This window comes from Gambusia affinis, linkage group LG11 (genome assembly GCF_019740435.1).
Source record: "Gambusia affinis linkage group LG11, SWU_Gaff_1.0, whole genome shotgun sequence".
Lineage (NCBI taxonomy): Eukaryota > Metazoa > Chordata > Actinopteri > Cyprinodontiformes > Poeciliidae > Gambusia > Gambusia affinis.
Genome location: NC_057878.1, coordinates 8,137,865 through 8,153,867, shown reverse-complemented (window position 1 = coordinate 8,153,867; position 16,003 = coordinate 8,137,865). Strand labels below are relative to the sequence as shown.

Genomic DNA, 16,003 nt, shown 5'->3' with positions numbered 1-16,003 from the left:
CATACCTGGAAATGATTCTTTATATCAGTCTGGAGCAAATTTGACCCTCTCCTTAGAGAGGGTCAAATTTCGTTGTGATATTAAAAGCTAAAAGAAAAAAAAACCCTAATATACAGAGTTCTTAGAAAATAAAATAAATGCTTTTGCATTTTTAAAAATACTCAAAAATTTTTTTTTACTAATTTCATTTCCTTCTGCTATTGAAGTGAATGCCTCTCTAAAATTGTGGCTTTTCTTTACCATATTCCTCTTTTCTTTTCCTCTTTCTAATTTGGCTTTGTAAAAACTGTCTAAATGAAGAGTGCTTTCTTTATATTTTCATACTTTCTGACCTATTGTTTATGAGGTATAACTTTATTAATTTACTTCTGAACTTAATATTCAGAATTAAATTATTCTTTCCGCAAGGAAAGACTCATCAACTTAGAGTTTTTTTGCATTGTACCTTTCATATTTCAGCATACGCAGTCATACTGAGGTTGCATTTTTACTGCATTTCATTTCAATTAGCTTTATGAATTATGTACTGTATAGTGTGTGTAGTGGAAGCAGTTGAGCAGAAATAAAACATTTAATGACCAACATCTTTACAAGCAAACGTGTCAATTGAAAAAGCAGATAAATTTAACCTTACAAACGTGATTAAAATAACAGAAGGGAAATTGTAATATTTGTGTATAAAAATTAACTGTTTGAACAGAACGATCTCTTAGGTCTGCCGGCCAGCAGGGGGCCCTCAAGAGTGAAGAATGAATTCTCACAAGGGAGAGGATGGCATTCAAAGGGGCATTTTCAATTGAATTTAAAAAGTTCATCTTTCAGACAATCTATTAATAGAACGTATTAAAAATAATACATTTTTAAAATGGGATCTCATTTCATGGTCTCTGTAACTGCAAATATATATATATATATATATATATATATATATATATATATATATATATATATATACATTTTCGGGATTGCCTGTAAACTTTTTGCAAAATGTAAATCTCCCTCTCTTTCTTTTGTATTATCTGCTTTTCACTCTTCACTGTATCTGCGGGAAGAAAAACAAACTAATTTAGACAGCAATTAAAAGTTCTGGAAAGCAAACTAAGATATATTTAGAATATGTTCATAAGTTTGGCCAGAAGGGGTCAGTGTTTATGTGGCTCACCAAGCTGGTTCACCGTTTTGGTTGCTCAGGAAGAAGTCAGCCTGTAGCTGTACATTGCTTTGTAAAAATTCATTACATATGTATTTTTTATTGGGTTTTATATTTTATGTCTTAATCGAAGAAGGTGATTAATGGTTTGTTTGAACTGAAGAGATTTAAAGGGACTGGCCAACTCTCTGGTCATGTCTTGGGGGCCACTGAGTGTAGAAAATTTATTATTACCTCAAATAAACTATAATCAAATGGTCATAAAAACGAACAATGCAGAAATGTTTGAATACAGATATTTCATTTTGGTATTTTGATTACATTTCTTTCTGTGAGAGAATGCATCCATTCCCAAACACACCTGAATCTGAAAGATGCATCAAAAAGTTGCAGGATTGTGGCTCTTGAGGTCTGGACTTTGGCAGCCCTGATCTCTAAACCACTCCATTGTAGCCATTAATGTAAGTTTAGGGTTGACACGTTGAAGGTCTTTCCAAGCCATTAGGAGACTTCTGGGGTGGATCGTACACACAGAATCTTATCTAGGGGTATGAAAGTAAAGACTGATGAATGCAAAGTCAGACTCTTCAGACTTTTTTCAAAACAATCAAAAGAATAAGTGACTTTTCTTCCACCTCTCAATTTCGCCCTACTTTGAGAAAGTAACTCCAGACTGGTTGCATCATAGGTAAGCAGATCATTTACATGTAAAGCATCGGACTATGTGTCTCACGCAGACTTGTTCTGTTTTGTGTCAGCGAAGGGGAAACATTCACTAAACACACACGCATACACTGGTTTCCATGGGGACCAAGCGGCCACTCTGCTGTTCAATTGCCGGTGAGTGAGTTGATGTAGACATCTATTGTGCTGTGTGTGTTTGGGAGGTCAGGGAGCTGGCTTGAGGAGGGTTAGAGGGGAGCGGCATTGAACAACACAGTAGATAGATGAAAGCACTGCATATCCTTAAATCTAATCATAATTTAGTCCTCAGCAGCAGAAGATGGTTTGATCAAAATAAAGAGGGAAAGAGGCAAGACTGAGGACAGAGAGGGACCCAAGTGCGCCAGTCAAGGGACGGGGGGTTGTTGGTTAGGGGGAGGACGTGAGATCGCTCTGAAATGGGAAATGAGAGATCAGAGACAGCCTGATTCCTAAAGCTGACGCTTATTTCTTGCATCTGTCTTGATTTCCAGGCACAGGCACTTACCCTAAAAGGATTTCTAAAGCGCAGACGGAGCAATGCTCCACAGATGTCTGGACCGTCAATCTGACGATGTCAAACTATGACAGATGACTTGACAAAAGCCAGACAGAAACCACAAACCAAAACGGATGGAATGGTGATAAAGTTTCCAACAATTTATAAAGCTGTTTCTCTGAAAGCAAATAATGACGAGATTGCCAAAAGACATGTCACAAACAAGGTTTTAATATTGTTTTAAATCAAATCGGATGCTTTACATAGAGTAAAAGGGGAATTTGCAATCTGTAAAGGAACCCCAAAAATAAAACAATTGCCTGGATGGACAGATGGATGGACCTGTCTCATCAAATATGACTTCCAAAGAATTTGACTTCGTAAATTAATACCTTAAAATCAGACCCCTGTCTCTTTAAGAAAGTCATGTTCTTTCCAACTTTCCGCCTTCAGGAAGTCATCACAACAGCGCTCATCCACCAGTGTTGCAGTGAGAAGTCACTCGTATTTAATGAGCTCAGCAGATGCTCAGCTCCACCAGGTGTTTGCTAATTGCTGCTGGCTAGTCTGAAGGAGCTGCTTGGGGAAGTCATGGGATTGCCGCTCTGTGAGGCGAAAGCTTGAAAACTTGAAACTGGAAGCTCATAGGAGGAGCTTTGTCCTCAAAGGCGGAGCTAGGTCTACCCAGGTGTTTTGGACAGCTTAATGGTTGCCATGGGAGATTCCAGGATTTCTCCAAAATGCATTTAAGAATCAAAGCAACACTCCAGGTATGTTTTTGATGAGGGAATACTATTATAACATGATGTGAAACTCAAAAAAGTCGATTTTACATAAACATGCTACTTTAATTGAGGCAAGTGAGATCTTTAGTTGTTCTGGGTTTCCTTCTTCCTCCTAGATGAGTTGTTAATTTGATCCTGGGTCACGCTGATTGGCTCTCCACTCCTGGGAAAGTTTACCCAGGAGTAAACTGGGTACTACTGTGCTGGGCACACTGGTCCATGTCTCCTCCATTTGTGGTTCACTTTACCTTACTTATGCTAAACTTTAACTTTAAATATCCTAACATAAATCTATGTTGAAATAGTAGTGATTTATTTATTTTTAATCACAGCTTTCACATGTCTTGACATATGTCTTCACAATGCTGGGAACAGATGATCACCTGATCTGCTCCTCATGAAATTAACTGGTGTGTGCAGGTATGGAATTCAACAGACCCTGGAAGCAAATTATTATAATGCATCTTGATACTGATTTAAAAAAAAAAAAAAAAAAAAAAAGAACATGAGTCTGTCAATATTTTCTGGACTCTTTTTTTTTTTTGTACAAGATGTGGCTATTTGCATTCATCTTTCCACATCAGTAAAACATAAGCATGGGTACATAATGCACTAAAATAACGACAATAACCATCACAAAGGAAACCAGAGCAGTGCTTGTTGGGATAAAGAAGACTGGTCCCCCAAATATTTTTAACAATGAGAAGTGCTCCATGGGCGCCTCACATCGTTTCAGCCCTCGTGAGAACTCTGTTTGGAGGAGAATTATGTGTTTTACCACGTTAGACAGATACTTTGGGTGGCAGGTCAGCTTCAAGGAGCCCATTAGCAGAAGCCCATTCTCCACCTCTGCTGTGTCCTCCTTTCTTCTGGCCCTTTTTCATTTTGGTCTGAATTTGTCAGTGCAGATGTATTTCATGACCTCTCTTTCTGAGACTAAGTAAATGTACTACATCCTGCCTGCCATCCTTGGTATTGATCATGCTTTTTAGAGATTTTCATCCCATTTCATGGTAATGATAATAATGGAAATGCACTATGTGTTTCAGAATTGGTTTGCTGCAAAACACATCAGAGCACGGTTCTTGAAAAATCTGAAAGGTTTTAAAAGATTTCGGGAAAATAACTTTGATCCTTGTTTCTAAAATGAAGAATGGAAACAGAAAAAAAAAAGTGCTATGGTATGATGTTTTTCCATCGTGTCTTATTTCGACACGAAAAATGCCAGCAAAGAGTTAAAGCAAAATCAATTACAATCAATATAGGTGTAAAACAATACTGTGAACAACTGAACAAAATAACAGCAATAATGATGATGATGTCTGCTTTATTCAATTACTTGTATGTAGTTTTTTGGGAGGATTTATTATACAATAAATCAAATAAGATTTTCTGTTCCTCAGTCTGACAGACAGTTTTTTGTGTTTTCTGATGTATTTAGTTGGATTATTATATCTCACAGCTTACTGTATGAGCTAATGGAGACCTATTAAGTTGTGTGGATAATAAATAAATTAATAAAATGTTTATGTTTTTCACAAAAATATTTAACCTTTGTTAATAAAATGACTAAACATATTGGGAAACTGCTGAACATATCTACCCGAATAAAACAATATTGAAAAATTCAGCCATGTAAATTGTGTCTTACCAACTTCTCATTTCTTGAGAAAGAAAAACTGACTATATTTACTTTGAATGCATACAGATTGTCTTGGAAAACTATTTAGACTAGAGCAGGGCTGGGCACTCCTGGTCCTCGAGGGTCGTTGTCCTGCAACTCTTAGACGTCTCCCTGGTCCAACACACTTGAATCCAAGAGCTGAATCTCCTCCTCAGTGCAGTCAGGTTGTCCAGAGTCCTGCTAATGACCTCATTATTTGACTCAGGTGTGTTGAAGTAGAGACACATCTAAAAGTTGCAGGAGACCGGCCCTCGAGGACCAGGAGTGCCGACCCCTGCATTAGAAGAACATTTTTACATTTTGTCACATTTCAACCAAAATGTTCAGAGCATTTATTATGAGTTTAACAGACAGACAAACTCACAGTGCAGCTAATTTTGAAGAGGACGGAAAAGTATACATTTCAAAACATTTTCACATCTTTACTCTGATGCCCCTAAACACAATACACTGCAAACAATTGTCCTCAGAGGTCACATAATTAGAAAATACAGTTCATCTGTTTGTAATTTAGTAAATCCCAGTTAATCTAGCTGTTGCGTGAAAGGTTTGTTAGAGGACATTAGTGAAGGAACATCATCATGAAATTTAAAGCAGTATCAGGTTATAAAATAAGCTTTCCCTTTTGCTTTAGACATCTTACTGGGCCTTTTTCATCCCAATGGTGTGCCATGTTTAATTCATAAAATGTTTGATCACTTTTTAAATAACAGACATATCACAAAACAAACTAAATAGATATGCTATTTTTTAACATATTGTATTGAGATGTTTTTCTAATCTGTCAAACGTGTAATAGGAATTGATTTACTAAGACATTATTTTCTTGGGTAAAGACAGAGCTGTAAACAAGTCAATTGCTATTTTTTTATTTTAAAAAAGTACTACATGTTTGTTCATTTATTTTTTTTATCCAGTGCATCAGATTTTGATCAATGTTTTTCTGGGCATCTGCCTTTTTTATTTCCATGGGAACGTTTTGTGGAACCTTATTCTCCAGTCTGAGTTTCACGCCGAGGACTTCCGCTCTGACGGACTGGAATGACATCATGGTAAACAGAGTAAGGTGAGTCTTATTTGTCTTTACCGGTTGGAGCGTGACGGCAGTTTTACCGCCAGATAATCCAACATCGGTCCAGTAAAACATGGTGGATGTATTCAGTGTCAGTGAGACGTTATCGGTGTTGTTAAAGTCACATTCATCCATGATGGAGAGCGGCTACCGTTAGCTGTTAGCTCACATTAGCAAAAGATAAATAGGCCTAAATCAAGCAGATTTGCGGGTCACATATGAGATTCATGAAATTAGTTATGTCGTTTGCAAGTGGTAATTGTAAAGAGAAGAGTGTGCGGTACGTTGTCAATTATTGAAATTACCCAGAAAGCTGACTGGCTTCAATTCGGTCTCTACAAAGATGCTGAGTCTTAATGGACTCGGAGGCAAACACTTGAGTAGGACAGGATGGTGAACGCTGCTGATTATTGATTTCTGACAGCGACTAGCATCTTTACACTGAGGTGAAATCTTCCTGTAGAGATTTTTCTTTCAACGAAACTCGTTAATTAGCGGAGAATGTGTTGGGTGGCAATTTGATGTCTCTCTCTCTCTCTTAGATGATTTAATCTGATTAGGATCAGATTTAACATGAATTTATTGAGTTAAATATGAACAAAGAAGATTTTTACTGGAGAAAAAAATAATTAAGAAAGGAAAACACAATTTGCTTCTGTTTTCTCAGAGTACATGGTGTACGTGTCACTTCTGTTGAAACTAAATATGTAACTTCCAGCCTGGGAAAACATTTTTCTATTAAAATTTAGTAGTAAAACGCAACATCCACCTGATCAGACATTTTAAAGAAACCACTCCTCATATGTATTTTATTTTTGCTTAAAATAAGTAAACAGTTTATCAAGAATTTGATTCGCAACATCATTATGGATATTGTGTATATTTGCCTTTTTGTTTTATACATGAACATTTCTGAGTTTTTACAGAAATATGAATGAAATTGTCCTGGACAAACATTAGCTGTAGAAACATAAAACAAGTAAATATTTAATATTACAAGAATGCAATATTTGCTGTGTCATGAATTTAAGCTCTACATATCAATAATGTATTTGGTTTGTTGGATGGAGTCCGGCTGCAGCAGATGATCAGAGACCATTCTAGAAGCATCTTGAGTCATAAGATATCACCACAACATAAATGAAATAATATTGCAATCTCATCAATGTCTACTATTGCATAGTTTTAGTTCTATTAAGCCCAGTGTTTTTGGTGCTCTGTATGGTCCTGATATAAAAGACATCACATTACATATTAGTGTAATGTGAAAGAATTATAGAACCCTTCACAGATTATGCTGTTTAACATTTTGGGACAATACTGAGACACAAGATAATTTCAACAAGAACATACTTTTCAAGTTTATGTACTTAAAACATTAAAAGAATGTCGTCTTTTTCATTTAAAATGGCTAAAATCTTACACAGGCATATCGATTCAGGCTCTCTGGGACCTAGAGAAAGTGGACTGGAGTAGCGTGAAAGTGTTGGGTGATTTAAAGAGGTGGCATCTTTCCACTGAGAAGGACATTCAAAGCAAAACATGCCAACATGGTCATACAAGATGGTTCACCCTGAAAGCAGACCGCATGATGCTAAAAGAAGCAAAAACAAAAAACAACTGTGTCTATAGCAACAGATGATATGAAAGCATATACCTCTACAATCAGAAGTTGGCGGAAGACATTTAACTTTTATGGGAGTTGTGCAGGGAGAAAACATTTGATCTCTTAAAGAAAAAAAAAACATGGATTCCACACATTTTGTCAGAGAAAATATAGACAAATATCTGAACTTGTGGAACCAAGTCATTTGGACTAACAAGCCTAAGCTTTGACAGAAGAACAAAGGACAAATTCAGTATTTCAGGTGAGTAACCCATTGTAGCATTTCCCCGTATTACTCAAACCATTGGTGACAAACGTTATCCGACTTGTCTGCATATGTTAATCATATCTGGTCAGTTGAAGATGGTGATTGCTGCGTTTGTCATCAAAAGTACTCCTTCAGAAAGATAGCACGGAAAAAAGCAAACAGTTACCCGAGTTGTATAAACAGCAAAGTAGAACCTGGAAACAATTGGAGCTTTCAGATTGTGATTCATGTGTAATATTTATAGAAGTGATATTTTCCAGCATCCCTGTTAGTTGGTTGGTAGAAGATGGATTTGGCAGCTGGTCTGGGTTTTCGTGATTCATCTGGAGATCAGGAGGAAGTTTGATGAGTAACTGATGACAACGAACTCAAAGCTGAGTCTGCAGGCACGTGATGTCACTCTAAATATGGCGGGTGTGCGTGGTAAAATGTTAATTAATACAGACTTTACAATCCTAATAATTTGCTCCAAAGTGATGAAGCTACAAATCTTTTGAATTTAGACAATGGGAAAAAAACATTATCTGACATTTGTGACACGTCATCTTCTACTCTTAGGTTTCAAGTTGTTTCCTGTCTTTTTTTTTTTTTTTTTTTTTTGAGAAATATTTTAAAGTAAAAAAACAGATCTAAATCATAAAGATGTTTAATTTCTAAAAAAGAAAATTAAGAATATTTCTGCCAAACCATCTTAGAAAGTTCCCTTTTGTAGTTTTGAATGATTTGTACAGATTTTAACCCACCAGACATTGCATTCTAGTGATGTAATGTCCATTAAATAATTAATATATGAAGGAGGAGGAAGAAAAATCAATAGGAGCACAAATGACCCAGCGTATACAAACAGTATATAGAGGGAGGAGGACGAGGACGGATGAGCATGTCGGGCAGATGGATGGTAACCCCACCCTGGCCTGATTTTTCGCTGCTCAGTCTGACGATAAGCAGCAGAGGAGGAAGTCCATCATTATTTTACTGGGACATAAATGGCAGGATGACCAACTCTATTCAGCTAATCGAGATAACGTTGGTAGTTTGAAGTCGAATCTTTATTGCTTATCTGTTTGCTTCAACAAACGCTTGGTTTAAATGAACAAAAGCAACTGTAACATGAATTAGTTTCGTTGTTTCTTTGAGAAAAAAAAAACAATAAAAAAACAAGACGCAGCTTTCTTCCTGTCAGTTGCGCATCTGTTCTTGGTATTGGTTTTGCACAGCTTGTCTTCACTTCCTCTTTCTCTCTTCTCCTTTGTTTCAGAGAACGATCCAGACGCTCTCCGCCAGCTGACCTCACAGCCACCCAACAGCCAAGAGCAGAGCATTGATTTCAGTGTCAGGATAGGGAATTTGTAATCGGGTATCTTTGCGTGTTCACGGAAGAAAAAAGCAAACTTTCAGAAAAGGAAAAGAGGAAGACCTCTTCAGCCAGACTTCAAGAAACTATTTGAGAAATTCTCAGACATCCTGAAGATGGTTCTTCTATTCATACCTGACTCTCGTGCCCAGAAGACTCCATTATGTCCTTGTAAATGTTAGTTTTGCTTAGTGGTCATGATTCCAGGGCTTTTGTTCCTGTTCTGGAAAACTGTCTTGCTACAAGATTAGCTAGTCAGGGGAAGTCCTGTCCTTTCACAGCCATGGAGGGCCTTGAGCAGCTTGATGTGGTGGGTGACATCAGCCCAGCTCTGGAAGCCACCGAGGACTTTATCCACTCCATGGCTGGGATCCAGAGTCAAGGCCCGAGCCTCGCTCAATCGAGCAACCACCGCCAGCCCGCGAGGGCGCCCAAGCAGCTGCAGGATGTGTCCAGCTCCGCTCTGGGCAAGCTGAGCTCCAGCGGCGTGTGGAACCTGCTGGCCGGAGAGCAGCCGGAGGTGGGGCCCCTCGGCTTGGCCTGGGCCGACAACTTCAGCGTTCTGGGCCTGGGGATGGGTCTGAGGCACAGGAAGAGGAGCCGGGCGCGCTCCACCAACGACCTGGTGGCCCACATGCAGGAGTGCGCCAACAACGCCGGAAACGCCTCGTCGAAGTCGGTGTTTAAGAAGGGACACAATCGGTCCAGGTCAGACGTCAACTACCGTCCGTCTGCGTACACGGACAATGGGCTGCCCGCGGTGGACAGCGACACGCTGAAGAACATGATCTTCAACCAGCAGCAGGACGGTGAGTGCGCGGACAAAATCGTCCTTCATTAGATGATGAACCTTAAAAAGAAATGATGACAAAACGGATTGAAGGTAATTCCTATTTTAGATGTTATCCAGTTGTATCATGAAAACTTATCTTCAATTACAGTATACTAAGATTTTAGTGTCCAGTTTGTAGTTTTTTACCCACTGTTGTCTCTGACCCCTGGTCTGTGGCCCCATGTCTGCCTGTTAATATTTTGACTGCATTTGAACCAGGCTGCTTGGAATCCAACAGAATTATAATGCACACTTTCACCGCACATGTACACAGTAGTTCTTAAACCAGAGTAGTTGTTAAAAAAAGCATTATCAAAGAAACACCGTCTTTTATTTTCATGCTGAGGCGTTTGTCTGTGTCCAGTATTATTGATTTCTGTCTAAATCATCATCCGTAGACCTGTGTGTTCATAAGAAATGTATTCACAAGTGGAGGAAAGCGTTTTAAAGAGATGTCTCCTAAAAGCTGAATGTGTCTCATGTTCTGAAAAAGCAAGCTGTAAAAATGTCAGCCTGTAATAGGCATATTGTGGTTCCTTTATTGCATAATTGGAAATTCTGTTGTTTCCTACTTTTGGTTTCACAATAACTTCAAGAAAAATCTTCAATTTAGCAACATGCTCTCATTGTTGATGAATATTGGTGATTGAGAAGCGACCCCACAAAAGCTTTTATTTTTGTCCATCCTTTTGCTTTGTTTCTTGCTTTCCCAGGTAGGCTGTAGTAAGCTCTTATAACTAATATATTCTTCACCCAGCACATGCACTAATAACCTGGCAACATTTATGAGGTGGCCATTGTTACTTCATCTGTGTGTGTGTGTGTGTGCTTTTACAGTTTTGCCCCTGGTGTAATTTCTCTTATTTAGGTGAACTGACCTTTTAATGGCATAGCATTTGCCTAATTGGACATTCTTGGTGCAAATTGTTGCTTTCGCTCTTTGAAGATGATGTCATGCCCTCTGTTGACCAAATCATTGAACCTGAAGTATTTTTGATTCTCACCAGAAGGCTGGCCCTTACCTAAGAGAGCCTTCCTTCCCCAATCTGATCGGCAGTCCATTCAATGAAAAGCTTTCTCAGGTTTTGAGAGACTTGTGGAGGACAGAAGTCCCAGACTATTTGCTCTGCAGATCGGGGCGTGTGCTGCACTTAGGTTGAAGCATCCCCAGAGAAAGCAATAATGACAGAAGATGATGATAACTTAAAATGACACAGCTGTGGCTTGACCGTCCATATTCAGACTGAGAGCACTACACACACACACACACACACACACACACACACACTCTTGCGGAGAGCTCATTTGTTTGTGTGTTTTGGCTATCCGAAGACCTGAGGAGATCCGAAGAGATCCTGAGGGATAATAGCCTGTAATCCCGTCAGCAAATGGACTCAAATGAGGCGAGAGAAGAGGCAACCCAATTACCCAGCCGCTGATACTGGCAGGATTATTTAGTATTAGCATATGTGTGAAAAGGTATCAGGCTGTTTAGACCGGCGAGATGTGCATTGAAAGAAGAGAAGTAGGAAAAAGACGGTAATAAGCAGAAGCCAAAGTGATTTACTGGGCCTCGCTGTGCCTCTTTATTCACATTAATAACAAAAAGGGGGCCTGTTTGCCTTTCCATTAGTGACAGCTGGGGAAGTTTAGATGGTAAAAAGAAATGAGTAGCACAGTTTTATGTGAACAATATGCATACTGTATATGCATTTAGACAAACAAAGTCAATTAAATTTCTTTAGGATTCCTTTTGGTCTTGATTAGAGAAGATATTTCTTGCTTCTCACAATTGTGGCATTTGTTTTCCTGAATGTATTTTAAAAACTAAACTGTTGATACTTAGTTTGTGACGTGAGATAATCTGTGGCGCGTTACGTCATTGGGACAGATCATACACAGAAGCCTTTCTCGTCTTAGAAAAACTGCGTGTAGCCCTGGTCTGCCAGTGTACCGTATGAATATCAATATTCATCAGCGTGTTGCTTTTTATTTCATAATATGTCAAAATAAGGCATGTTATTGAAATATTACATTATCAATAGCAATAAAATTACTATTTTTTAAAAAACTCTTTTCCTCCTTTGCCCTGAAGCAGTCTCCCAACTACACCTGGTGAGCTTTCACCACCAAAAATATAACTTGGGTGCAGACATTAAGCTCTTCTTAGAATCCATGCAGCTTTCAATAAATATTCTCATTCTCAATATTCCAGACATCAATGTATGACTCTTGAAAAATACAGCGTCGTACCAAATATTGCGTTCGAGCAAATCTGCTCGCACTGATTTTTGCAATGACAATTCTGATTCAGTATATCGTGCAACATGGGAAGGAAATTTCTACTCTTTCGCCATCAGAAAAGGAAATGGTAAATAATTAGTGACGACTCAGGAAAGCAATGGTCCAAGTCATGAAGGCAGCAGAACACTGTGCGTTCACAGTCTTCATCCTAATATCCACAAATCATTCAGACCAGATTAGCTTCTACAGCAACTCACTGTACATGACGGGGAGACACAACAGGACTTCAAAATCACGATTTGCCTCCCCGTATTTAGACCCACAGCATGTGTTTATGCCTACACGCCACTTTGAGCATCAGTGTGACTGTAGCTTAACACAAGAGTCTCCGCTTAATGTCTTCTCTTGATAAAAAATCTGGATTTTCATATATTTTTAAATCTTTTTTTTTATTTTTTATTTATTTTTTTACTACCATTGCAAACAGGCATTGTGCACCGGAAAATGTGCGATGACCTGAGTGACAAGAAAGGACTTTGATTTAGAGAATAGTTGTGTATTAATTTATCCCTGCAAGTAAAACTGTCAAACTGGAAATTAGTGTGTTTTATATATCAGAGGTCTGCAGCGTGATTGAGTGAAACACTGGAGAGTTATGTAGTGGTGTTGAGTGTGAAGTATCAGCTATGATTGAAAGCCTGTGCGTATGAATGTTGGACTATTATTAGAGTGCGGTGTAAAAACCCCAGCAGGTAGCCATGAAGGCTAATTAAATAAAGCAGTTTTCCTCTCCACAATTCCTATTTCTCATCTCGACTCTCCCAAGCGTAAAGTCTGCCAATCAGTTGGACCCGATTCCAGTTAATCCTATTTGCATATTTATTTTATCCCTTTAGCAAAAAATCTTTGTTAACATGCAAGGTCCGTGATCCTGAGCGACTCCATGTCTGCCACCGGTTTGGTAAGATTGATGACAGCCTGCACTCGCCACCCTGAGGCTAACCAGAGCTGTGAATCATTTCCCCTTTACGGCTTTCTAGATGAGTGATCCGGTGCATTAAGGAAACAAAATGCACTTTTGCCCGTTTAGACTATGTATTGTGCTTTACAACTAAATGAAATTGTGAAGCTGGTTTTGTAACTTATTGTGATTGCTAGTGAAAGCTCTTAACGCAGTAAGAACAGCTTTTCAGATTAAACCAGTTCTAAAGCACAAAAGTCTGAAAATCAGCCCCTGTCCCCTTTCTCTCTGCTGTGAGATTGGACTGATTGACGGACCCACCCAAAATGTGTTGTTTTCACATCTGTGGTTAACAGTAGTCACCCCACTAGAAGAAAAAACTCAAAATCGGAAGGTCAGATTTTTTTTTAAAACATCAGATCAGCCAGAAAATTGCAAATTGGTGCACCCCTAACTTTGAGTAATGTCTTTAGTGTCAGGTGGGAGCATCAGTGCAATTGACCAATTATTACATTTGCATGAAAAGTGCAAGTTCATAACACTTGGAATATAAGAATATATATCTTTTTGGCTCGAAGCGTGCAGTCTCTACAGTCTTCAGTGAGCTCATGTCCTGCTCCAGCTCGCTGTGTTTTCTTAGAAACAGAGAGCAGGACTTTAGTGATCAGAATGTATCATGTTTCTATTTTAGACATTATGAAGCCTGCTTTGCTTTCTTCCGTATTTTAAGTGGTGTACATTGTTCCATTTTTCTTTAGTTCCACTCAATACTTTTGCTATTTGTGTGAAAGCTGAAGCACATTTCTGAGTTTGTTCCGCACGTGGTCCTTTTTGTTCCTCTTTTTATTGGTTTCAGTATTTTTATTGCATTAAGGCGTTACTCGGTATTTCACAGGGCATACGACGGCTTTATATTGATTGATTAAGTAGATTTTTCTGTCGTTGCACAGAACACAGATTAATAGTCAAACAAACAAGTCTTGTTGTCTTTGCTTTTATACCTTTTGGTGACTGGCAGACGTTGTCTTTTGTCTGACAGCATTGAGAAAATGATTCCAAGTCAAATTTTAGGAAAACTTGATGGATAGTCCCGTAGGCAGAAAAAGTGCCTGTAGGACTGATGATGGGAAAAATTATCATTATCAGAACACAACTAAGACAAAATAAGTGAAATAACTTTTTCTTTTTAATCACTTTTGGACATTCTGAAAAACAGCTCTTGTAACTTCTTGTTTGGTGGTGCAGAAGCACCAGCTGGATGATCAGTGGGGTTTTTTTTGCTATATGTTGAATGAACTAATTCCAAACATGCAAATATAAGTCATTTATCTCATTTCTCCTTTTCTGTTTCCAGCTGACAAGCGCAGCAGCAGCAGCAGCAGCAGCAGTGTTGTGAAGCAGGGCGAGATGGAGCAGCGCGAGGGCCCACGGGGCCGCTGGACATCCTGCTACGTTGAGCTGACTCCCTGCGAGCTGCGGCTCTATACTCTGGACAGCAGTGCCAATCGCCAACTGGGCACTGCCTACTCTCTGTCGCACTGCCAGAGCGTCATGGCCCCGGCACCCTGCAGCCAGTCCAGTCAGATGAGCCAGGCTGGCGACAAGCGCACACTCCAGGCCTTGTTCTTCAACAGCACTCGTCTCCAACTGAGGGCGGCCAACCAGTGGGAAGCGATGGAGTGGCGGCGGCTGATGTGGGAGAAGGTTCAGGCAGCGAGGCCCGCGAGGCAGGACAACCGCAAGCATAAGAACAGCGTGGAAATTAAGCAGAGGTTTCCTGTACCAATGTCACCTTCATCTTCGCCCTCTCCCTCTGGGCTCGACACCCGACCCGACGGGGATAGCGACACCCCAACGTCATCTGAGGCGTCGCTTTCTGTGAACTCTGGAGTGTTGAGTCGGCCAACCACCCTCCCTCTGTTTAACCAGCGCTTCCAGGATGTGCTGAAAGCGGGACTTCTCCACCTGCTGATGGATCAGAACAACTGGCGGGCCTTCACTTTCGTCTTGACGAGATCTGCTCTTCAAGCTTTTCCGACTGAAGGCAGGGGGTCTGTGTCCCAATCGGTCCTCCACTTCTCCCTAGCTTCCTGCTCGTCAGTACAACAGGATCTTGCACCGGAGACCGGAGAGTCATGGGCGGATAAAGGGCAGTGTTTCCAGGCCACTTTCCCCAAAGAGCTCCTCAAGCTCAAGGCGGATGATCACCTGAAAGCCCAGGAATGGGTGGAGGCGCTGCGGCAGGCAGTGGACGCGCAGAAGCTCACGCAAGAAGACAAGCGAGAATCAGACGGACCTCCTGGTCTCCAAGGAGTGTTGTTGAGGTCCAAACCATCAAGGGACAGGAAGCAGAGGGAGGCCCAGAGAGCCAAGCGGCAGTCCGTCACCACCAGTTTCCTCAGTATTCTCACCTGTCTGGCTGTGGAGAAGGGGCTCACTGCCCAGAGCTTTAGGTGTGCAGGTAAGTGACATTTACAGACACTACCAGAATCCTAGTGAGATCATTTCACAGCAGAAAGTATAACGGCATAAAGGTTTGCCTACCTCTCTGTTTCTTAAAACGATAGACAAGCATCATGTCTCCATATTCATTACCAACACTTCAGATCTGCATCATGTCAAGCACAATCATGACTACAGCATTGCCTCAGCTGCAACAAACTGTGGCCCAAAAGTGTGAAGCCGTCCTCGTAAAGATGTTTACTGACATTGAAATGGGCTAACCAAGCCTGGCTTTAAATGTCTTTGGTTAGTTTAAATGTCCACAGGACCCACGGGCTAAAAGAGTCACATTTACAGCCCTAGAAACCAGGACTGGTTGACGTGAGCTTGCAGTTAGAAATGGC

The 16,003-nt window shown here is 40.0% G+C and overlaps 1 protein-coding gene across 5 annotated transcripts in view; it reads left to right on the top strand.

Moving 5' to 3' along the window:
• Window positions 1-5,340: 5,340 nt before the first annotated feature.
• The window catches only part of plekhm3 (pleckstrin homology domain containing, family M, member 3), a 40,105-nt gene continuing 29,442 nt past the window's right edge, over window positions 5,341-16,003 (top strand). For 2 of the 5 annotated variants that reach the window (XM_044132899.1, XM_044132895.1), the window contains exons 1-4: window positions 5,355-5,484; window positions 5,821-5,886; window positions 9,025-9,929; window positions 14,512-15,618. In XM_044132899.1, coding sequence (XP_043988834.1) covers window positions 9,296-9,929; window positions 14,512-15,618 — 1,741 coding nt within the window. In that variant the 5' untranslated portion in view covers window positions 5,355-5,484; window positions 5,821-5,886; window positions 9,025-9,295. Of the gene's footprint in view, window positions 5,485-5,522; window positions 5,887-7,740; window positions 7,761-9,024; window positions 9,930-14,511; window positions 15,619-16,003 lie in introns of those variants that run through there. The other 3 variants (XM_044132897.1, XM_044132896.1, XM_044132900.1) reach the window with 3 other exon arrangements.